At 34.8% G+C, this 24743-nt stretch overlaps 1 protein-coding gene across 3 annotated transcripts in view; it reads left to right on the top strand.

Moving 5' to 3' along the window:
• Window positions 1-75: 75 nt before the first annotated feature.
• ARAP2 (ArfGAP with RhoGAP domain, ankyrin repeat and PH domain 2) overlaps window positions 76-24743 on the top strand; it is a 124413-nt gene continuing 99745 nt past the window's right edge. Inside the window, exons 1-7 of one of the 3 annotated variants that reach the window (XM_017744618.1) lie at window positions 76-127; window positions 5555-6589; window positions 12768-12838; window positions 13780-13859; window positions 19041-19123; window positions 19917-20273; window positions 23333-23402. In XM_017744618.1, the coding sequence (XP_017600107.1) occupies window positions 5673-6589; window positions 12768-12838; window positions 13780-13859; window positions 19041-19123; window positions 19917-20273; window positions 23333-23402 (1578 nt within the window). In that variant the 5' untranslated portion in view covers window positions 76-127; window positions 5555-5672. Of the gene's footprint in view, window positions 128-786; window positions 899-5554; window positions 6590-12767; window positions 12839-13779; window positions 13860-19040; window positions 19124-19916; window positions 20274-23332; window positions 23403-24743 lie in introns of those variants that run through there. The other 2 variants (XM_017744621.1, XM_008641360.2) reach the window with 2 other exon arrangements.

The following is a 24743-nucleotide window of genomic DNA, read 5'->3' as shown; positions in this document are numbered from 1 at the left end:
GCAGCGAGCCCCGCGCTGCTGCTGCGCGCTGGCGTGAGAGCTGCAGCAGAGTGCACAGTGGTTTGGTACGGGGCTTGCCCCAGATCTCCGACAGATACCGGAGATGGGATCGGACTAGGAATAGCAGGTAGGCAGGTAGAAAATAAGGCGAGTATTGCTCTCTGTTTTCTTTCTAGCTTCAACTGTTTTAACGATTTGTATGTAAATATCATGCTAAAGAACAGTGCTTTAGTATTGTGTATTTATTTACTCTATGAGTTGTTTTTGTGAACTCAGACATGAACAGACCTCATGTTAGATGCCATTATATACCTGGAAATTTTATCAGAAAACTTAAGTCAAAGAAGCTGTAGGATGTCCTGGATCGAGAATACGAAGTGAAGGGTACAGCACCCGAGTGTTGCCACAGCGACTTCCCAAAGTTCCAATTCCACCTTCAGTTTGCTTATTCATGCCATGTAGTTCCTTACTCCAGCGACTCTGCAAGTTGTTCCACTGGAATTTCTTGCAGTTTGAGGTTTGACTCCGAGGTAACGAAGGTTGCTGAACCTTTTTCTAGAAGGCAAGTGTTCTGAAATTAAAAAGAAAAAAAAAAGGGACAAACAGAGAAACATTTTGACAGAGGATGTGATTAAAGCTATTTTGTCATTATCCACTAGGTTGACCTGTGCTTAGTAACTTCCTTGTATTGGTAAAGGCAGCAGTTCTATCGCAATTGTTGCAATCAGTATATATATATTTTTTTTTCCCATGCAGTCGATATGCTGATAGTATAATACAGGTTTTGGAAAAGATCTTTAATCTACAGTGCTTTCTATGTTAATCTTGTCAGTTTGTATGGAGTCAATTACAATGCGAAGATGAAATTCACTACTTGCAGATTTCATTCTGCTCCACGGTAAGGCCTGTTGTACTGTTTTATTTTGGTGTGGTTGTTTTTGGTTTTTTGGTTTTTTTTTTCTGTTTTTTTTTTTACATATTTATTAGGATCTTATTATCTAGTATGTGGTTTAGCAGAAGTTGGGAGCAAGCCTGAACTTGCTTGTGTTTGTTGAACTGATTGCTCACAGTGTGATTATCTTGCCATGTACATCTAAAGGTTTGACAGTTTCTTCAGGCTTGTATCTGTATTGATATTAAAAAGGGAAAAAAACCCCCTAGTCCTACTTGAGTGTTTTTGTGTTCACCTATAACCTACTGTTCAAACATTTCTTTATTGAAATTTGGATTGCTTGCTTGCTTCAACAAAGATTTGTCTATCTCCCAGTCAATTTTGTCTTCAAGAATTTCAACTTGAAAGTCATAGAATGAAAGAATGTTAAAAGTAGTAGATACATCTCTTCAGAATGCTAGATGCTGGTGCTTACCCTGCATGTGAGGAAGGGTTCTGAGAGTTACAGTTGCCACTTTTCTTTGATGCTATTTAGCTGTCACTTTTAGTCAAAGAAAAGAACTATTAGGCCACTCTTAAGTTTTTTTGCCACTCCTTGTCTAAGTCCCTTCCATAAGATGGGAAAAGGAAGAAATCGACAATCAGTTTGTAAAGAAGTGTGAGAAATATCTTCTATGAAAGAAAGTTGGATGATCCCATAGAAAGCTTGGGATGTACGACACATTACAATTCATGCCCTGCTGAAACTTTTTCGTAGAAGAAAAGCCCAAATGGTTTTCCTTGTATTGCTTTTTCTACATAGTAGTTTAGGTGTTTATCCCTATTTTGATAAAACCGAATGGTCAGGTGTCTTCCAAGAAGTTTAAGTTTTTTTGTTTTTTTGTATAACCATTATAGCATTTTCCTATTTTTTGTAACCATGTTGGGAATGATGACTTTTGTCTTGCTTACCCTATTTAGGAGAATATAATACTACAACAAGAATCAATTTTATTTAAGCAAGTTCAAATTCCCCTTGTGGTTTTTTTTGTTTCTTTGTTGGTTTTTTGGGGGGGGGTTTGCTATTTATTTCTATGTAGGAAAAATCTATTTTGCCTTGCTTCTGAGAGAAGATTTGTTTTACGGAATGTATTCAACATTGTGCTCTAATGTTGTTTACTTAAATTTGTAGTGGTAGAAATATGGATGTGAAAGAGTATGAATGTATTTGTACAAATGTGTATATGCCATATATATGCACTATAATTCTAATGCTGTACATTCTTTAGGATTTATTATGACTTATTTTGCAATCAAAGCTAAGGAGGAGATTAAATTATTTTTAAAATTTATAATAACCATGTAAAAACATTAATATATTGAATAAGGTGGTCCTTGAGTTCTGCATTTCTTTATACTTCTTGAGTTCAAACCTCATAAAACATTTTGAGAAGTGATTCCGTATTTATTTTCTAGCCTGCAAAACATTCACCAGTGTGTGTAGGTTTGTTTAGCTGTTTGTTATGTTAATCTTTCTATAAGTGGTGAAACCAAACCAGTTGTCAGTATAACCCTTTGCTTAGATTCACAAAATATATGTGATCTTACTGGTATTTAACCAGTTCCATAGCTAGGCCAGATCTAGGCATGTCTTCATAAATCTTGACGGATGCACTGACAGCTTCTGCCATGGACAACTACAGAAACAGAAAGTGGCTTGGGCGTTATCTTCCATCACTGTTGGCATTTTGTGGTCAAAATGTCTTCTCAGCAAGCAGTTCCTCCCTTCCTCTGCTACATGCTTTTTTCATAAAATACACAGCAAAGCATAATAATTCTTACAGATTTGGAAGCCAAGTTTGTTCTCTGCTAGGTAACCCTTTGCACTGGTGTGTGGTTTATACAAAGATGGCTTAGAATCCAAATAGCTGATAATACATGGCTATTTGAGTTCCTGAAGTGGCAACACTGGAGGTGTTCCAAAATAAGGTGTAGGCAAAGCTATTGCATGTAGAAAAAACAGTATTAAGATAGAGAAGAGAGAGTGTGTGGATATAAATATATATGTTTATATAAAACAGGTATATATTTATTTATAAATATATAGCTAAAACTACTTTCCCAGGTGTATTTTTTGTTATTATGAAAAGTGGGGAGATTGAGAAGATAATACTGTCTGAAAATGAACACTAACACCTTAGGGAAAAAATAGCCAGATGCTACCATGAAACCCAGAACTGTCAAGGAAGGTGGAAATGGCTGAGATAACGAGCTGCAACTGCAACTTTAAAAGCCTTAGACTGATATGCTAAAATTGTAGGGGTTTTGTATACTTGAATATGTGTGTGGTTTGGTTGTTGTTTTTTTTGTTTGTTTGTCTGTTTGATTGTGGTTTTTATTTAATTATTTGGTACCTGAAAGACTATTTTCTGGCCCAAAGAGTACCTGATACTTTTTTCCTAGCAAGTAATTTCTGTACTAATTTTCATTTCATTCTGTACTCAGAATCTGTGAATATATCTTCAACTTGTTAAGGGACTGTGTGTTTACATTTACATTTTCCTGGGTTTAGAGATGGGTGGAGGCCATACTGTTGAATTTTATCCTTTATGACTAGAAGCTGCTGTGAAAATTTTGAGGAAAGGCTGAGTTTTCAAATTTTTAAAGGAATGATGAGAGTTTATGCAAATTGGGATGGGACAAACGTAAATACGAACCTGGATTGTTAATCAGTTTAGAGCAATCCAAGGCTTTTTGAATTTAAATGACTTGGGAATCTTTAATTGAGGGTTAACTCCATAATAAAGTTAATCTCTTGAGAGTTTGATATCTGATTGACCTATAGAGTCCTCTCTCTAAAAGGTTTTAATTGTATCAATTTAATATTCAAGATAATAAATCAGTTCTCAGACTTGTGGGTAGGGTTCAAAGCTGATAAAAATATTTACACAAAAATGAAGTTAGAGACTAGAGAGAATCCAATGACATTTTAAATAATGGAGCATTTATAGTAAATATACTATGTTGATTTTCACATCTTCCAGAAAAATGTAGGTTTGCTCATCTCCTTTTTTCCTTATTATTATGTCACATACATGTTTATGTAGTGTAAGTATGAAGAGTCTAGTTTTTTCCTTGGTTTTGCTTACCACTTTATGAAAGTGTGGGAGTAATTAAGATATTTATAAAATTTTGCAAGAAAAGACTTCTAGAGATTGAGATAGTTATTTAATAATCTATTTCATAATCATAATAAAGTACAATCACCAATAGCAGTGGTAACAGTTATGCTTCAGCAGTACATTATTTTAAATTTAGATTTATCTGTATGTGGCTTTGGGTAATGAGGAGGGGCATAAAGATTTCTCTCTCCATTTATTTACTTCTACCTTTCTGAATAATGACTTAGATATTCAAAAGACATTGGAGGAATCTTAGAGGAAGAGGGTTTATTCTTTATATAGGAATTGATATAGTAAAAATGTAGTCAATCTTTTAAGCTTCAATTCTAGATCATAAGTACTGCATTTTTTGCCAGAAAATACTTTGAAGAATTAGGTATCAATGCCTACTACCATGGATAAATTCTGGGCTTAAGATTTCTCCTCTTTCTGATTGCTACTTAAGTCTTAATGCTCTTCCACTGAAGCTGCTCTTTCTTTTCCAGGCTGCTTAAGGCTAGTACCTGCATGCCAGGACAGCTGCTACAGTCAGCAGGTTTCCCTAAGGCCAAATTGCTCTTTATACAGAAAGAGAGAGGTGAAAAAACCTGTTGAGTGTTGCTGATCTTAAACCTTCTTTGAAGAAATATGATTTCAGGCTCTTCCAAACAGCTTCACAACAGTAGTATCTGGATTTTGTAAATTGTGAATTTAGATATGGCCGTGAGAGAAAGAATAACTCAAACAGATGGAATCTGGAGAGTGTAAGAGCTGAGTTGGAAGATACTAAGGAAAAACTCATGGACAGCCAGAACTTAAACTATGGGGTCATGCCTCTGCTGTTTTTGGTCAAGGGAAAAATGCTTCCTTGTCAGAGTTGAGATGCTGGTGGTTACCTGTTTCGTGTTCCTGCATGACAGTTTGTTTGAGGGGCTGGATCTACTGTTTCAAGCCCATTTTATTGACAATAGTACTTGTTCAGTTGGATTCTCAGTTGAAGAGGGCTTGAATGCACTGTTCACATAGAATGCTCTAGACATTATTAGTCCTTATTCCTTTGTTCCATTGCAAGTGTGTTTCTATGCTAAAAGGATTTTGAGATAAGGTAAGGGAGTAGAAGCCGTGTTCTATAGTTAATTGGTGCTAGTGTGGAAATAGGAAAGCTTTAGGTTCCAGTTATGGTCTTGGATAACTCTTTCTCTCCCTGATATCCAAGTACTGTGTAGTAAGAGTGTGTGTGTAGATAAGTGGTTCATCTCTTCACTGTTCATCTTAATGTTTAACTACTAGGAGTATGTGTTTTAAGTCTGTATTACTTGTACTGAGACATTGATTTTGCTATTTTCTTGATATAGGCTAAGATAAAAGGGCGGGTTTACCCTTGTTGAAATTTTCATATACAAACAATTTAAAAATATTACTATTCAGGTGACAGGGAGTCCTTCACAATTTTATTCAACATAATTGTGAGGTTCAGGTAAGAATTTTTTTAATGTCCTTTTTATTTTCCATATGTTTGCAGTCTTTAAAAAAAATCGGTTTGAACTGAAGAAACTTGAAGAGGTGTCGTGAGGAAACGGATACTTTCTGCTGGCTGGTGGACACCAAATTTAAGAGAGTTTTCTTTCTAGTGAACATGCATGCAACCTGACTATTTCTACATGACTGTGTGGGGCAATATACGGAATGAAGTCATGTCATCTACAGGCAATGGCACTGATATTGAAGAATTTTTGGTCAACATTAACCTTGCACAGTATCTTCCTAACTTTAAAAAATATGGCTATAACATTGTGACAGATTGCGTGGGAATAAATAACAATGTGCTTCAGCAAATGGGAGTGTTGCCTACAGGGCATCGCAGAAGGATTCTTAACCAGTTAGACAGTCTTTTGAAAATTGAAGGAAATTCTCTTTTCTGTGAAAATCTAAAATTCAAAGACTTGAAAGGCTTAGAAGAGAAGCAATATTCATCCTCAGATCAGGAGTCTCCTGTAAGCAATTCAAGCGTAGATGGGACTGGCATGATACCTGCAACACCATCAGAAGAACTTCTTAAAAAATCTTATGTTGATAAGGAAAAGTTTGAACTTGCAGAGCAAAACTCAATGGAGGCTAATGATGATAGTTTTACAAATTTGGATTTTTCCCGTGTATACCAGAATTCAGACAGCATACTAAAAGCTGTCAGTCAAAGTAGAAGTGTCAAGATGAATACTCAGCCGGATGCATCACTGACAGAAGCTGCTGCATACCAAGCTGATGAGCACATGACTGGGTCTTTGGTGTTTCGTGATCCTCCTTCATTTGTTCGTACATGCGAGACAAAATGCAAGGAAAACAAACATCAGAGGTTTGCAGATCAGGGTGATTTATCTGATAGTAAGCCAGATTCTCCATTCTATAAGTTTAAAGGAGAAATGATAGACAATGACTTATATGATTCCTGTTCTCTAAACTGCATGAAAGTATTTCCAAGAGCAAGCCGATCTTTTATCTTAAGGCATCGACCTGTACCAGAAATTCCCGAATCAAGTAAAGTTCAAGCTTCATCAAGGTAATTGCTGCTCATTACTAATGAGAATTACTGTCATGGTAGAACTTATGGTTTGGGGTTTTTTGATTTTTTTTTTTTTAATTTTTTTCATGTCTTTTTTTTTTTGTGTGGATTTTTTTAGTATGCGGTGTAAATACACTGGATCTGATATGAATGTTGCCAAGTTAATTGAAGAAGAATTAAGCTTCAATGTAATTTAAAAGCAAAAATGAGAGTATAAAGGGAAATTTTAGAACAGTGTGTCCTTATAGCCTCCCCAATTTTCTCTGCATCTACATATTAACAAAGAAAGGAATCTTTATTGCTTTAGCTATAACTGTTAAAAACAAGTATATAAAGCATAAGCAAGAACTTTCTTCAAGATGGCTTTTGGGTTAATTTCTGAACTAGTAGTCATGTAATGTTAACTTTGGAGAGTGAAGGCAACCATTTTCTCATGTGTCAGCTTTTTCTGGTGGTCTCACAACAACAAAACATTAGTTTTTTATGATATTTGTAGTATAAAAATATTTTTGAGACATTCCAGCAGGGGAAAACAGCAGTGGAAAAGGAAGAAAAAAAGAGGATAGATGTGGAAGGTTTTCAGAGTTTATGGAATCTTTGAATTTTTTTCAAAATGTTCAAGTAATGTGACTGTGTGTTTTTCTTCCTTCAAAATGGTTGAGTTCATAATTTGAATCCACAAATTACTTAGTGGCACTTATTTTCTTGAATAAGCATTAGTTGTTGTAGCTTGTCTTGGAAAAATGTGATAGAATGTTGAGGAAAATATCTGCTGTTGGGATTTAATTCTAGACCTATCTTAATAAAGGTGTAATTGTTTGAGTGTTAAAAATAATAGGCACTGAATATGTATTGAATCACAATACAGAATTACTGTAAGGCTATAAGCGAAAAATATCTCCACACAGGTTAATTTGTAATATTTTTGGATCTATTAAGTAAAGTTTTAGTTGTCATGCTGGCTAGCTGTCTTAAACAGAAGAAAAATTAATGCGAAGGCATATGCAAAGTTTTGTTGGTGTAGCCATATCCAATTAGGTTGCACTTATTTTATTTTTTTTAAATTTTTTTGAACCACAAGCTATGCCTGGAAGGGACATGTCTAAGAATGCTTTGTATTTATCTTGGGTTTTTCATCTGCATATCTCAGCAGTTAGAAACATCATCGAGTTTATACATGCTCTAAATGCAGGGGTTTCCCAGCATTTATAAGTTTTTTTTGGTTACTGAAAGAAGTCAAAATTAATCTTGTAATACAATTGTTTGAACTGGTGGAGAGGCAAAGATTCTTTGCAACAATCAGAGATTTTTTTGTGTGACTTAAAAACTGCTTCATTTATGTCTTCTAAATGACAAAAAAATTGTGCTCACTGAGTGATTATCCCTACTTCATTTAATAGAGCTATTCATGCTGAGACAAAATGGGATTCTTAGCCTAAAAGATGATAATAACTACATACTAAAAGAGTATACTCTCACTGTCTTTTGAGGAACAATCATCCAGTTGAGAGAATATGCTGTATTTGTAATCTTCCCACCATTGGAGTAAATCCTCCAAGTCCCAGTCTGTTAGTGATTGATATGTGACCGGGTCACTAACTTCATTGCCCACCGTTTTGATTTGTGAGCTCCAGCTTCTTTTCTTGGTCTTTATGCTTCAGTTATAGCAATATGGAAATCCTGAGGGACCAGTCTGTCTGTGGAAGATTGAGGCCAAACAAGAACTTCACAGCAGAACTTAACCTTCACAGAAACATTCTTCATAACCTTTCTGACAACTTTTTATAGGGACAGAGAACTCATTCAGAACTTTAAAATGGCATCATGCAAACATCTTTAACCTCAGGAAAGACTGTGTCTTTTTTACAGAATTGCACAGACAAAAAGCCTCAACTGACAGATTGAGGCCTTATTGACAGATGCTGGTTTCATCCTTATTACATTGCTGAAATCCTCTGGAAAACTCAGCATTTCCTTCTAGTCATTCATGGATATTAGTCATTAAATTTTTATGCAAGGAATACTTTTCTCATCACCTTCTATGTGCCTTTAGCACAAAAAGTTCGTACAAGGTCTTCTTGTTCCCCATGGTAGGACTATGACCGTGTCATTTTTTATTGCTAATAATGCAATTACCTCTCTTGCAATTTAACTGCTTCCCTGTGCCTCACTTTTGCTCCTGGCTCTTGCCTGTAACAAAGCATGTTGGCAGCTGGAAAGACACCATAGCATTTTAGAAGTTGAAAATACTTTGGGTTTATTTCTTTTTTGAATTATGGCACTACAGTGTGGTATCACTGTAGTATTGGGGAGTGCAGAATTAAAAAAAAAAAAAAAAAAAAAGTGACAATTACACAATGTTCTTAATAGTGGTGTTATTGTGCAGATTTTAATACTGGTTTTTGTTGCTAGGTATTGGTGTGTAGTTATGCTAGGTTATTTTCAGCTAGACTTTTCCTTATCATATCATTATGAGCTCTCTGTTGTTAGAGAATTGGTGAAGATCGGTCAAAAGGTGTTTAAAACCACAAAATGAAAAATTGAAGATTCTTGTAAGACAAAATAGTGAAAGCATTGCAAGGGATGGAACTAACCACTAATGTGTCTTTAGGACAAGATTAAAGATAATTAGTTTTGAAATAGTTTTAGAGGCCTTTGGATACTTTGGATCATGTCATCTAGCAGTCACTCTTCTGTAAAATAGTTACCATTGCATCATTCTGAGAAGCAATCTGTTCAAACCAAAAGCTGAAGCACATTTATAACACGGTAGACCTGATTTTGATACAGAGTAATATGCAGACAGAAATTTCAGACTGATGAATTCTATATTCTCTTAGATTTTTTCATGTCCCCCATCTTTGTTATTTGTGTTGTGCATAGTGGGGTTGTTCTGATTCTTTATTATGAGAAATAAGAAAAAACAGACCAAAATTCTGGACAACATCCTGCATGTGGGGGGAAAATATAAATAAGTAAAATAGGAAATTGTACTTGGCCTGAGCAGGCATCATTTGTTTTCTGTGGTTGGCAGATCCTATAGTTGGAATTTCTTGCTTGGAGCTGATATCCTTTGGACTCCATTTCTTAACATACAAGTGGTCAAGATTGCTAATGAGGTGCCAAGCTGGTGTTGCTGTGTATCTCTACTGTGTTCTGCCACACAAAATAAATTTTTTAGAAGAGAGAAGCTGCTCCCTCTCTTTTCCTGTGGTAAAATATCAACATCAATTTACCTCTGCTAGCAGTCTATGAACCTCAAAACTTTAACACAGCATGCTAGAGAAGTTCTGATGTGTTTGCATTATATGGGAGGGTTAGGTCTTGAGACGTATAGAAAAGAAAACATGTCTTGAATGAGTTTGAAAACAAAAGCTTCTTTCATTTAAAACACTCAGCAGAAGAATGCCAGTAAAGACTTTGAAGCACTGACTGCTTGCATTGACCTCCTTCCGTCCCTTTATTTGCAAGGTGACAGGAGTATGTTGAATAAACCAGGTCGGTGCAAATTTTTAGCTTTCCAGCCTCTCAGCATTTAGCAAGACCAGTAACTGCCTCATCACATCCTTCCATCCTGTTTGTGCATAATAAAGGGCGCTAGAGAAGTGTATGCAGCCTGAGCTGCATCCGGTACCTCTTAATATATGAAAATAAGGAGTCTTAATTGCCACAGTTGTAACTAAGTCAAAATTGAATAATAATTGAAATTATTATTGTATCTATGAAAATTTGGCGCACTATGTGATTGGCAGCCTGCTTGCACTAACCTTCCATTAAAGAGCAAAATAAAGAGTATCATCAATCTTCTTTGTGGTACTCAAATGTGAATGGAAAAAATTCAAGAGGAGTATTCACTTTTTGAAATGGCTAAGAAAAAGTCATAGATTGATATAAGATTTGTTTTCAATTTTTTTCCTCCAAAAGACATCTTCAGTATTTTTCTCTCCTTTAATCCAGATATTTAATTTGTACAATAACTAGCTTACTATTCTATTAAGCATTGAGAAATTATTAGCATCTTATAGCTTGCACTGTAGGTTTTTTATGACACATAATCTTTTAAGCAGATATTCAAAGTAAGCTCATTTCATGTATTTTATATCTTGAGGTAGTTTGTAATTAACATAAATTAGAAATTTGTTTTCCAAAAATGACAAATAGGTTGTATTTTTGAATGCTGGGAAAAAAGACTATAGTTTGCTTATTAGCAGGATTTTGTGCTGTGTATACATAAACGTAGGTGCATGATCAAAAAGAATACACAAGTCCTGAAAAGTATATGGATTTTTAAAAAAATGTAGGTTTTTTGTTGTTGTTTTTTTTTTTTTTTGTTGTTGGTTTGTTTTGTTTGGTTTTTGATTTTGTTTTTAAGCTGACTTGTTATTTTTCATTTCCTGGTGAAACTATCCATCCACCCTAAAACTAAGCAAAAGACTCACTCTTTTACATAAGGAAAACCTCATAATTTTGAAAGCTCTTCCAGTCAAAGCTGTTTATCTGTAACTCTTAATTTAGTTTAATGCTGCTAATACCCTTTAAAAGATACCGACCTGACAACAAAAAATCTGATCTGTGTTGAAATACATTAGGTTAGGTTTTGGGGTTTTTTTTAAGCATACCGAGTTCTTTAAAATTAGGTTAGTACAAGCACAGGAAGTTAGTTTGCTAATGGAGCTTCAAAAGGTGTAACTACATCAATTTTAGTAAAATGTACGATGAAACACAGATTTTTAAGGTATTTGCTGTGTGTTTATTGTAATAATGACTCAGGAGAGTAAGCAATTATGTATAGGAACTAGGCCATAATCCTGCCCAGAATACTCACCCTGTGTTTTCTAAAACCAAGATTTTATAAAGTGGTCATTGGGGAACTGATTTTATATAACCTGGAAAACATTTGAAATGTCAAATAACTTTATAATGTGTGGCTTCTATCTGAATTTAATCTAAGAAATTTTTTTAGGCAGATTTAGGTATAGAATAAAAATTATGTAAAATAGTAGTTCGTGAAGCCTGCCTTCTGTCACAAGGAAACATCATTTTGTAGTAAGGATTAATTCAAGTTGGACTTCATGGCACAGTAGGTCTAGAGTTTTAAAAGTAGCTTATCTTAAAATAATACAATTTCTCAATATGTTAAGTGGGGAGACAGAAGTTAGGAGATTGATATTTTTAGAAGAAGACAATTGCCTTTGGCTTCAAAGGATGGAGGACCTACAAACTGTCAGGAAAACTGATAAGGAACTTACATGGCATTTATCAGACACAGACAATATTCTATAAGGATACACGAGAGCCTTTAGTACTCTTATTTTAAGCAGAGAAAATGAAATTAAGAGGAAAAATTGCTAATTATGTTAATGGAGGAATTCAGAGATTGACTGAAAAGACCTCTAATACAGACTGCTGAACTAGTGAAGGTGGGTTGGAAATTTTCTGATTCACACATTTTTCTTCCTATGTTCATATTATAAAGCAATCTTGGCCTGAAATATTAATGATAACAATAGTATTGCACTGTACTTGAAATTACTGAAATAGGTGGGGCCAGCACAACACCACTAATAAGATAAATAAAATAATAAAACAACCTGCTGTGCATGGAGATGCATTCTTACCCATGTATAAAATGTGTAGGGGTAGTCACAGGCTATTGCAATGCAATGTCACTTACCTCTTGGTTTTAAAATTTTGTGGGGGGAAATAATTCACCTTAGGAAATCAAACTTTTCAGCAATTTTTTTTCAGTGGTCGGGAGCATGTTTTGGTTCGATTCTCAGGCCCCTTATGAGTTTAATGTTAAAGTAGATTTTCATAGTACATCCTTCTTAAAATATAGTCATTGGTAATCATTGTGAAGGAGAAGGGAAGGAAAAGGTTGGGGAAAACTCTGGGATCTCCATTCTTCAAACAATTTAATCTAAATGTTTTGTAAGGTCAATTCAGAACAAAGCAAAACCCCAAATTTGGGATCAGAGAAGTATTCAGTGTCATAAGGGGAGGAAAACATATTGTTGTGTGACTTTTTAAAATAAATCAGAAAATTTCCCAAGCTTAAAATCTGTTGTTTCTGTATTTGTACATAATTTTAATTGTTTAACTGTATGAGATGGTTTTGCTTATTTTCTGGGAAATTTCAATTAATGTTTTCATTCTGTGCTTTGTTTTGTTCAAGTTCCCTTCAGAGAAGAAGAAATGTGGACCTTGTAAATATTTCTTGCACTGGGAGGCAAATTACACAAAACAGTGAGTTAAGCATGCTGATATTTGCATCTTGAATATTAAGTAAAGAGAAAACTTGGACCAGTTGTCTAAAATAAGTATTACTTACATATTTTAAGAAATATTGGGCATCTTAAAGGTCTAGAAGAATTGATCTATGTGATAGCAGAGCATTTAATAACTTCTGCATTTTTACTTAGTTTTTGATTATGACCAAATAAAGTAAAAATTAGAAAATCTAGTCTTTAAGCTGCATTTATTTCAATATACTTTTTTTAGACTAGTGTTTTAAGTTTCTAAGATTAGATCCAGATTTTTTTAAACAGAGTTAACTTCTTATTGAAAGATATAAGGAGTATATTCCTGACTAATGCTGCTTAATTTGTTTGTAAGTGCTCATAGCTCCAGGAAATAACAGGAAATTAATTGTATTAAATAGTTTACTGAAGCATTTAGAAGTCTTGTGCAGTCAGCTGTAAAGTTCTTTCATACTCAGAAAATATGTCTTGTTTGAAGTTATGTATATGTATTTCAAGCAAATACTCAGTGACAAAATGAAGATTGTGCACAAAAGAGTTGTGTGGTGGTTTATTTTTGACAGTTTTTTTAAAGTCAGAATAAAGAACACTTTGGAGCTATTGCTTCTTAGACTAGACAACTACAGGTTTTTTTATTTTAATGATGCACAGTAGAAAAGAAGAAAATGCCTTTGTGCAAGTTATATTCAAATTACGTAATAATAGTGATAATGTCTGTGGTGAAAAGAAAGTATCTGGAATTCACTTAGAAATGGGACATTGTTTATTGTTCCTCATAAGTTTTTTTTGAGAAGAACAGAGAAATTAGAAGCTGAAAAATCTGTGTCCCTGGTTGATTTTATTGACTTTAGCAGAGCATTTGTGACTCACAGTAGAGCACTGTGTGACTCTATTTATTTATTTATTTATTTATTTATTTGCTTTAAGATACTTTCATGGAAGAGAAGCCACCCATTATCTCTCCATATGGGGAAACCTTTATTTGTGACAACGCTAAAGATGCTAAAGTAAGTTGAGAAACCTGAATGTATATAGGCTGTCTTCACTTTAATCTTCATGCTAGGTATTCCATACTGCCCTTAATTTTTTTTTTCCTGTGTTTTTTTTTAGTTGCCAGTGCTCTTTCTGTCTTTTTAGGTATATGCAAAGGGTTTATGACATAAACATAGGATGACAAATGACTTTTGTTAATCTCAAGAGACACTTTGTATGTTCAATAGTAGTAGGAAGCTGTGGTGTGTGTGTGTTGGTTGTTCCTTTTTTTCTATTATTTTTTTACACCAACATAGGACAGATGACCAACTTCTTTTTTTTTTTTTCTTTTAGTCCCAATGCCCAAAGCTGCCATATTTATGCTCTCAGGTACAATCCTTTGTGCATAATTGAGGTTAAGCTGTTGAAATTTGAGACTTAGAATTTACTAAGAATGGTAAAAGTGGCTTTTTTCTCATCTGAGAATTGCAGATCAAGACTGGGCGTCTCTACACAGACTTTTGCATATCCTGTGAAAGCAGCTTGCACGTTAGCTTAGGTGATATGATGGTCACATTTGACCACACCCTTTTTCAATTCGTATGTGTGACAGTTCTCAGGACTTTTTAGTTCTTGCATGGTATTTTTCATGCATCTCCTAAAATTCCTGTATACCCAGAAAGTCACTTTTCTTTTAGGATTCTCTGAAGTGATCATTTTTGTGGAGGTCAGTAGTTGATGGTGTGAATGCCACAGATGACATGTGGACAGACTTCTGAATCCTGTGGAGGGAGATATGGGAGGTAAATTAGCTTAGTGAGGCATCTGCCAAATGCCATGAATTTCCAGCTCCTGCTTCTGTCTCAGCAGGATGCAGACCAGAAATTGTTGATTCTGGGATTACTTACACTTTTTCCAGCCAGTCTTGAGCCACAGAATTAAAGATAACAGAAAATTATTTTATTCTGGTCTTCACTCTAATGTTTAATTTTTAAACTATTGTAAACTATTGACTAAAATAAAAACTACTCAAATGGATGTCTAGGGTTTCTTTCTCCCATTCCTGTTCCTTAAGAATTGATCAATAAAAGTAAATGGTTCAAATTTCATCTTCTAATGAGAGTAGTTTTATAGGAATAAAAGTAATCTCTTTTTGATGCATACTTTCTTTTGGAAGTATACTATGCTTTTTGTTGTTGACTTTTTAACACAGTACACATAAAATCATGCCTTGTCTTTCCTTCTTTTTATGTGCACACAAAGCTGACTTTTGAGTGTTCATTTTCTTTCCTTGCATGCAATTCTTGTCTGTGCTAGTTATTGTTGTCTGCACTAGTTATTGTTGTCTGCACCAATGTCTTCAAAAATTCAAAATGTAACTTCTTTGTAATTATTTCAGTGGTTTTAGCTGATTTTCTAGGAAAAGTTTCCTAGCCCTCTTGTTACTTCTTAGCATTATTCTGTACATTTCATTGAAATGGTTGTTTATGAGAAAGCATACCCAGAGAGGTTGTCAGTACTCTTTCTTATCTTACAAAGGCACCAAGTGCAAAAATACCATGCTGTTAAACTGGAATAACTGCTTGAAACGAAATTGCTATTCCCGCTGGTTGTAGAATCATGATTAATGCAGTATATTAGAACATCCTTTACCTGGTCTGAAGATTTGGATTTTAATATCACTTTCATATATGTGAACAGTTTCTTGCATTATGTTTATCACATGCCTTTTGGAAACTTCATAGCCAATTTTAGTTCCACTAGCGCTTAATTACGGACAAAGGTCATAAAGAAGAGCTGTAAAACAAACATCCTGAGATACATTTCACTTTCAGATTTTTTTCAGCAGAAGCAAATATTGTAGGAACAAATAAGAATATTTAGTTAACTCTGTAAAGTGTATGAGATCTTAGAGTTTGTTGCTGCTGCTTCATGTTAAGTACAAGAGTATAGTTTGTCTATATAAAATGAAAGGTCAAGTTGTTATACTTACTGACTGAAATTTGTTCTAAGGGCTTGTAAGTTGGCCATCACCCTTCTTTCTGTTTCACTGGTGTAAAGAAAAGGCTTCTGTAGGCTTTTATGAAGGGAGTGCCTGTAGAAATAGGTAATGAGTCAGTACAGACTGGAAATAAGTGAGCATGAGAGAACAGGGGAATGAAGGTTGTAAAGAAAAGATGCCTTTGATTTGCGTCAGGAAGAAATACAAGTAGAAAGAGAAACCTCTGAAGGGCAACCTGAAGAAGGAACTGGCTTTTAAAATACTGATTTAAAAATAACACAAAAATCCAAGTGTTTTAGCGCCATTTTATTGTCGTGTCTAACTAAAAGAGTCAAGTATATTAGAATTCCTTCAGAGGAAAACTGAATTCTAATGAGTTTAGGCCTCACAGGTGAAATACTGGCTTTATTTCTTGCTGTAGACAGACTTAATTAAATGTGCATACTGAGCTCAGTAAACTGTGTGAGCTCCTGAGCATTGGGATAGTGTGGAAGGCTGGCCAGACTGCAAATCTGACCACTTTTAAGATAATATTTTAAAAGGAGGAGTTTATCTTTATGGACCTGCTACAAAGTTGTATTGCCAGATCATGATTCAAGAATCAACCTGAGACCTGTGTGATATTAGCTTTAATAGTAGACTAAGGTGGCATCTCCTGAGGAAGATGCCTCTCCTCAATGGCATTGGATCTTCCTTTAGTGTAGGCTCAGTCCTGATACTCTTCATGCAGTCTATGTTTTAGCTTTCAGGCTTCCTGTCTTGCTGTTGAAATCAGGAAGACTACCTGTTAGAGAAAGCTAAAATCAGAAGTGTGTCTGAATTACTTCCTGGTCAAAAGTAGAGGGTTTTTATACAGGCCTGAGAGTAGGCAGTTCCATTTGTCTGGCATCCAGAAGCCATATTTCTTCCGTAAGGAGAGGTGCTTCCTATGCATAAGAACAGTACATGTATAGAAGAAATACTTCTCTCTATAAATGTGTTTACATGAAAAATGCTGCTGCCTTTGTGTAGTACCTCAGAGACTTGCAGGAGGTGGGAATTTTGTCTTGTCTTGAGCCTGAGCATCTTGCAGGGCATTTCTGTAAACAGGACAGAGCAAATGCTTGGGATTTAATTTGAAATACATGTTTGTGAGCAAATAGAGCTTCCTTTGCCCACAACCTTTCTTCATTTGTGGACTTCTACATTTTAAAATCTACTGATAACAGAAATGCATTTCTTAGTTACTTCTTGGAAGTTATCTGGCTCTCTGAATTCACTTAAGTGCTGAAGATTATGGAATGAGCACAAGCAGGACATCAAACTGTTATTGTAGTGGTTCATCACAGGAAGGAAGAGGTAATACTGTGTCGCTTCAGTGGGTATGGTTTGCAATTGTATCCTGATAAGCAAATAAACATAAAGGATACTGACTGTTTTTACTCTGAAGATGTTTCATGCACCATGATATTAGCCTCTTGACTGTTGTGTAAGTATGACCATCTCCCCTTCTTTTGTGAGACTCCAGGCAATCCAAGTATTTGATAAGCAATGGATAGATTGCTTTTGAGTTTTCTATTTAATTTGTTTACAAGGTATATTGATACTTTTTGGTTGGTTTTTTTGTAGGGTTTGGCTGGCTGGTTTTATTAGTGTGGGGGGTTTTTGTATTGTTTTGGGGTTTTTGTTTGGTTTTTTTTTTTTTTAAAGCCTTTGGTGCTACAGCATAGTACTGTGATGTGTGGGTGGTTATGTTTTGGTGGGTTTTTATTTTTATAATGGATCTGATTGCCAGAGGAAGACAGACAGATCACCTAGATTTATCCTAGCATCAGACTGTGATTTCTACATTTGTGCTGCACACTTCCTCTGCTTTGGACTATGTCCTTCTTTTTAGCCTTGCCTTTTCATGTTGCCAGGGTACAATCCTCAAGTACAAGATTAGGTGCTGCTACTAAGAAAACAAATCACAATGTTGTGAAAGCTTATCCACTTTGTTTCTGCCATTGTTCAGCTTTGTTACATACACATAAAAGCTTAAATGAGTAAATTAAAATGCTTCTATCAGAAAACATGAAGATGTTAATTTTAGGGGTCTTTTTAAAGAAAGAAAGACATATTGAGAAGCTTAGTACTGCAATAGATTGTCAGATTAAGTTTAGGAAGTGTGAAATTTAATGTTCACAAGCAGTGTTAACCGTGACATTCTGTACATTGCAAGCCATTTGTGATCAAGATTTCTAAGCAAAATTTAATAGATGAACCTTTTAGGAAGATTTTGGCAAAAAAACCCAATGAGATATATTCAGTATGGCTGAGTTCAGTGTTACTTTAGGATTTTGAATTTGCCATTATTTTATCTTTAGTGTACTATGAAGGCTGTACATTTATTCTGGGAAGAAATATTGTTATGAAAGATAGGCTAGAGTGGCAAATCATAAATGGTACTTAAGCTGCATGTAACGTGGCTCTTGAGCTTGAAAAATATTCAGTTGTCATGATTTAACCCCAGCTGGCAGCTAGAACACAGCTCCCTGCTCACTCCCACTGCAGGGAGGAGAACTGGAAAACAAGTAAACCTCTTAGATGGTGGGATAAGACCAGATTAATAATTAAAACAAAGAAAAATATAATAATAATAATAATGCTGATGGTAACTGTAGTGGAAAGGAGAGAGCATGATGCTCTGTGGTATGGAATATGCCTTTGGCCAGTTTGGGTCAGCTGTCCTGGCCATGCACCCTCCTGGCTTCCTGTGCGTGTGCTCGCTGGCACAGTGTGGGAAACTAAAAAGTCCTTGACTTAGAGTCAGTAGAGTGCAGTACCCAGCAGCATCAGTTATCAACATTATTCTCATTCTCAAATGCAAAACTTAGCCCTGTACCAGCTACTAGGAAGAAAATTAACTCTATCCCTGCCAAAATCAGGATGTCAGTGGTGCCTTGAGAAAAATCAGACTAGTATTTCTATGCACTGAATTTCTTTATCTGATTTGTTTGTATCAGGTATTTTGGACCATGCTTAAATGTTTTATCTGAATATTATTATTTAAAATGAAAATGTTGAAAATAACATTTCTTAGAATACAAAGATCGGCGTTCAAATGCATGTGTGAAAATGTGGGAAAGGACAACTTTGCTAGTTAGGCTGTTTGTGTGTGATTTATGTCTACAGTAATTTAAATATCACTTACTCCTTCAGTACAAATGTTAGTTACCATATATTTCTTTTCTAGGAACTTCATGGAAATGAATTCCTGGCTTGTGAAAGTAAATTGGATCTAGGAATGAGTGAAGAATGTTCTTCCAAGAATCTATGGTATTAAATAAGAATTACAGAGAAACTCAAAATGTAAAGAAGAAAATGTTGTTTACTGATGACACAAGTGGATCTCTAGCTCTGAGGGCACAACCATGACTGTATTTTTTTTCTTCTATTTGAGGCTTTACCCCATCCGTTATGAGGCAAAGCTGGGCATTCTGGCTGTTCTGAGACTGTTTTAAACCAGGTTTCAGAATCTCTTGTGGATTTGGAGAGTGTCCCTGATTTCCCCAGTCAGAATAAGGAAGACCGAGTTCCATTTTTGTATGTCTCCTAGCTAACTAGGAGTGTCTGAGTGCTCTCATAATTTACTTCCTCATTAGAAAAAAAAACATTCCACCCAAACAAACACAAAACTAAAACACATTCACCACTCCTGTCATGAGGCAGTGGCCCATGGCTTGATTAAGTGCTTCTTAATTATCCAGTCTGCACCAGGCTTCTGTTGAGGTGGGAGAGGGAAAAGAGAGGTGATACTGTAAGTGCTTGAAAGTATTCAAAAGAGTGAAGCTAGTTTTCTGAGGAGGGAGAATTAATTCTAAATTTCTGTTCAGGCTCCTAAGGGAGTGTTATCGTGGTACTATTCTTGTTTAATGGAGAAAGTAGGATTCAGGATGGTTATAGTTATAAAATAGATTGTGTTTAGCATGTCTGTGGTTATTACTATGATTATACAAGTTATAAACATACTTACAATATGTCTTACCAGTATTTGTTCTAATTACTAATTTTATGTATTTGTGCATTGTGGTAATACATTTTAAGAGTAAAATGCACTTTTTCTTTTCAGTTACTTTAATAATCAGAAAGAGAACACAAAAGAATTTGCAAAAAATGTATCCTTGCCTCAAGAAGACCCATCATTAACACCAGAAGAATCTGAAAGTGAATCTGTATATTCTATTGTGGAACAACATTCTTTGTCTTTAAAGAAAAAGAAAAATAAAGCCAAAACAAACTCAGCATCTTGCAGTAAGATACAAAGTGGAGATTCTGATCACTTGGCCAGTGAACAAATGAATTTTTGCCAATTTGGTGGAGATCAAACTTTGATTGGAAATGAATCAATAGCACCATATGCTTGCTTTTATGGACCATCAATAAAGAAGGTTAAAGCAGGATGGCTGGATAAATTATCCCCTCAAGGGTATGGTATTTGCAGTGATTATTGTGTAATGTGACAATGTATGTTTGCATGAGAGATTTTAAGTTTGTATTTAGTCGCTGCTTAATATTTGTAGTGGGAGGGGAAAGGGAATTGTATTCATTGAAAGAGCACGAGGCTCCTGTGAATTCAAAAGTTTTAGTGATGTTACCTATACTAAAGTTTCTTTAGGAGATGCACTCAAGAAAAATATTTTTCTTTAAATTGTTGGTCACCACTCATGAACTATAGTGGAAAAATACAGAATTAATTTGTACCAGTATTTCCAGTTGCTACATTTTTCCTGACTTTTTTTGTGGGCGACAAAGTAAGTGAAAACAAAGTCTGAAATACTACTTTACTAATTTGGCCATGGATTATAACTTAATAATTAGTATGACTGGAGGTCCTGTTGCTTTTTGTCTATACAAGTTGAGCTTTGAGTTTAGAATTCATCTGGGGTGAATTCCTCCTAGTTTATTTTTTTGCCTAAAATTTGATGGGAGAAATCTGAGCTCAAATCTTAATATTTCAAATAATGAAGAGAAGGGAGTACAATAGAAAATGAATGCTCTCTGCCACATTTGGAAGTTAGACAGCAACTATAACAGCAACAACAACAAATCTTATATTTGATTTCTGTTATAAGTTTTTTGTTTTAACTGATTTTAAACTCCAGCTATTGTTAAACTGTTTTCCACTAAAGAATGCTTCATTATCAGATCTTCCATTGTAAATACTTGCAGGCTCTGATGAAGTTCTTCTAACTTCCTCCTTTTAAATTGTAGTTTTCGGTTCTCCATTTGTTCTTATGATTTATGTTCTTATGAATTCTATGAATTCTTTTTTGTATTGAATGTGGCACAGTTTTACTTTTTAAGTCTGTTTCAGGTCTTCAGTAGGACTTAGCATCCAGAAATTAAAGCTGTTGTGCTTGTTAGTGCTGTAATCTACTGTTCTTCTATTCAAGCCTTAGTAGGTCTGCGTTCTTTGTTCTTAGGACTGTATATTGAGCTGCACTGAAAGGTATTAATCTATCTGGCCTTTTCTTTGATTATTTGTGGCTATAATAATCATCAAAACTCAGCAAGTAGTATATAGATTTTTTTTTTTTTAAGTGAGAAATGTATGTAATTAAATTGTTTTAGAGTACAATATGATTTGAACTCACTGGAAGCAGCTCTGTTGTATAGCAATTTCCATTTTTTTCTTGTTCCTTTCTAGGGAATCTGATTTGATATGTTTTATCTTTTTTTATTTTGGTTTTGTTTTGATACAGTGATACATTGTTGAAGGTAATTAACAAGATGGAATAATAGGTTTAATAAACCTCTTTTACCATCGCAGAATTTCAATGTGCTCAAAACTATTTTCTTTTCTTTTTTAAGTTGTTTTGAATGTTTTATCCACATTTATGGATTTTTTCACCTTAGCTAAAGAATCAAAGAATAATTATACACAGAGTCAAAAGACTTTTTCCCAGTATAATATGCATTTCCACATTCTTTCTTGCCTTCCTCCTTCCCTTCCTCCTTTCCTTCTTTCTTCCCAGAATTATTAGGGTACTGACTTCTTGGAGAGCTGAAGTTAGTTGGAACTTTTATTTTACTTACAGGATTTTTTTTTTTAACAACACTTTTGGCAGTTAGCTAGCAGAGTGATGAAAAATATAGTTCTTTATTCCAGTTGGCTTGTCTTGCACTATTTGAAAGGATAGAGTTGAGAACAAGCTATGAAAGCTTCAATAAAATGCTGTGTGAGAATATATTATTTGGAAAAGATAGTTAACCACAAAATTAATAGTGGTTAGTACTGAGTGAAACAGTTGCAGGGTCATTAGCCTTGAACCAGTGACACTCCATAGCTACATTTCAAGGATGTTTTCTCAGGCGTGGTTCAGTGAATGATACATTTTTGTTTCTTTTTCATACAATACCATTTCTCAAACATCTGAAGAATTAAAAAAAACCCAACCAAATTAAAAAAAGATTTTTTTTTTCAAACTACTGGAGCACTATCATATTTTATTTCACTTCCCACCAACTGAATATTTCATTCTGTTCTACACCTCCCAGTCTTTTTACAGAGCTCCAATTTACACCCGGCAGTTTGTGACTCCTCAGGGAAAAGAATATATACTGTTTTCTTAAGTTGCTACAAACATGCAATTAAAGTACAGCCTCTCTTATTTTAGTTAATTCACTATAAATCGTACAGCCATTCAGTTTGCTCACATTGTATGTGGTACTTAGGTTCACTCTTCCCTATATAATCTTGAAGCTTATTGACATCTTAATGCAAAATAGATGGTACATTGGCCTTTCCAGGTTATGAAAAATGATGATTTATTGTAGTCATATAATACAACTTAATTAAGCCAGAGCTGCTGTTTGATTAAAGTTTTGATAAGCTATCACAGTCTACTAATCCTAAAGCAGAGCACTCATTTAAAAGGAAAGGAAATAATGCTGGGAAAAGACATTAGTGGGGTCTTGTTCTTGCTTAATTAACTTGTTTAATAGATTTTAGAACTGAGACATTTATAGATGATAACTAACAAGCTGTCAACATTTTTAATGAGTGTAATGGACTACTTCAGGTTGATGTAAGAATATATTTTTAGAAGGTCCTTATAGAGCATGAATTAGTGGCACACTGAAATAATCAAAGGAGTTTCTCATTAGAGATGTACAGTTGATAACACACATTGAAAATGAAATTTCATGTTGTACTTGTTGGGAGATGTGGTGTGCTGCTATCGAATCAATGGCCAGGAAACAGAGTCTTGGGGAGATGTGTTGATATGGAATGACTGGAGGTACCATAGCCTATAGAGATGTCCTTGTCCTAAGCATGACAGTGAGATGGTCATTTGAGATTCTCAGCTTTCATTTTTGGAAAGTATCTTAACAGAGCTTGTAGCACTTAAAGTTATGCTCTATGTTCAGAATATTCATTTGAACAGGAAGCTAAACAAGATTTGACCTTTCTATAGTTTGTGATTGAGACATTCTTAAAAACCAGTGTTAGCTGTGTTAATTGTGTTAATTTTTGATTCACAGCAAACGTGTGTTTCAGAAGCGCTGGGTTAAATTCGATGGAGAGAGCATTTCTTATTACAACAATGAAAAGGTAAGGGACATGTTTTGGTCATGTTTGGAACAAAATGAATCTGTGCAGTGCACAAGGTACTATAAAGAAACTATTGAATAATTACAAACGAATATTCATCTTACATTAATTTTCAGTTCTAAAGTACTAGGGTGAGATGTTAGTAAATACTTTAAGGTGTCCTTGTCTTCATGTATTGTTCATCCTTTTGTTTCCTAGAAGGGCTTGTATTACTCACCTTTCCAGGTAGATATCATCAGATTTTTTTTTTTTACTTTAGTGAGAGACTGGCACTGCTGTTGTCTGCAGAACAGAACAGGATCGTGCTAAACTTTTGAGAGATACTATTTTGATGGTGTTTTCAGTGTCTTGTCATGGCAACCTAGCATGCTGGAGATTGTGAGAGAGAAATTAAAAGTACCATGGAAGACCATTTGAAAAAAAACCAACCTGAACCTATACACTTGCTGACTCTTTGATTAAAAATGTCTTTTTCCTGTTTTTCTTCTGTGGATAATTGCATGTCATTGAACTAGGTTAGGTTTGAATGGGAATGTTCAAAAACACCACAGTACTGCAATATCTACAGCTGTTTTTGTTTCTGTACTTGAGAACTGAATCTTGCTGAATCATTCGCAGATTCGTGAGCTGCTTTGATTAAAGTAGTTCACTTCTTATAAGTGAAGTGAATAACAGAAATGCATTTGTAAATCATAGTTTTCAACAAAGCATGCATTCCTTGTAATCACATGTAATTACCCTTCAGAACACTACAAAATTCTTTTCCTTTTGCTCTGTGGTTTATTAATTATTTTTTCCTCTTGGAAGTAATGGAGACCTTAGACTTAAAAGTGATAGATGATTGTACAATATGCATGTTAAGGGAAGTTGAGGTTTTATGCATATGTGTTATTTTAAATGCTGGAAGCCATTTTTCTGTTGAAGATGCATATTACATTAGGAAGAAAATACAGTTTCAGGTAAACATTCCAGAACAGGGTGCTGGTTGCTGGTAATCAATAAGAGACCTATAGATGCCTTATGATGGGGTAGGGGTGTAAGAACTGAAGTAGGATGAGACTATTTTCTGAGGGGTTGGGGAACTAAGAACAAGCTCAAAGAATTATTTACATTGATATTTGTGCCTACTGATTGCGAACTTGAAAAAATCTGTTTTTACTTGCTTACTTTACTTCACTTACAGTAGAAATGATTTTGTAGGTGAAGGGAACAATAGAATAATGTTTGGATTGCAGTGACAAAAAATGGAACCCTTTGTGGTATTGATCCCAAGGCTTCAGAGGAGCAGAAAAGCCAGGTTAATCATTAAGAAAGACTTGAGAAAATACAGCAATGGGATTT

The sequence above is a fragment of the Corvus brachyrhynchos genome, unplaced genomic scaffold (assembly GCF_000691975.1).
Source record: "Corvus brachyrhynchos isolate BGI_N302 unplaced genomic scaffold, ASM69197v1 scaffold17, whole genome shotgun sequence".
NCBI classification, from domain to species: Eukaryota; Metazoa; Chordata; class Aves; order Passeriformes; family Corvidae; genus Corvus; species Corvus brachyrhynchos.
The sequence above is the reverse complement of the archived record's forward strand: the minus strand, read 5'-3'. Positions and strand labels throughout refer to the sequence as shown.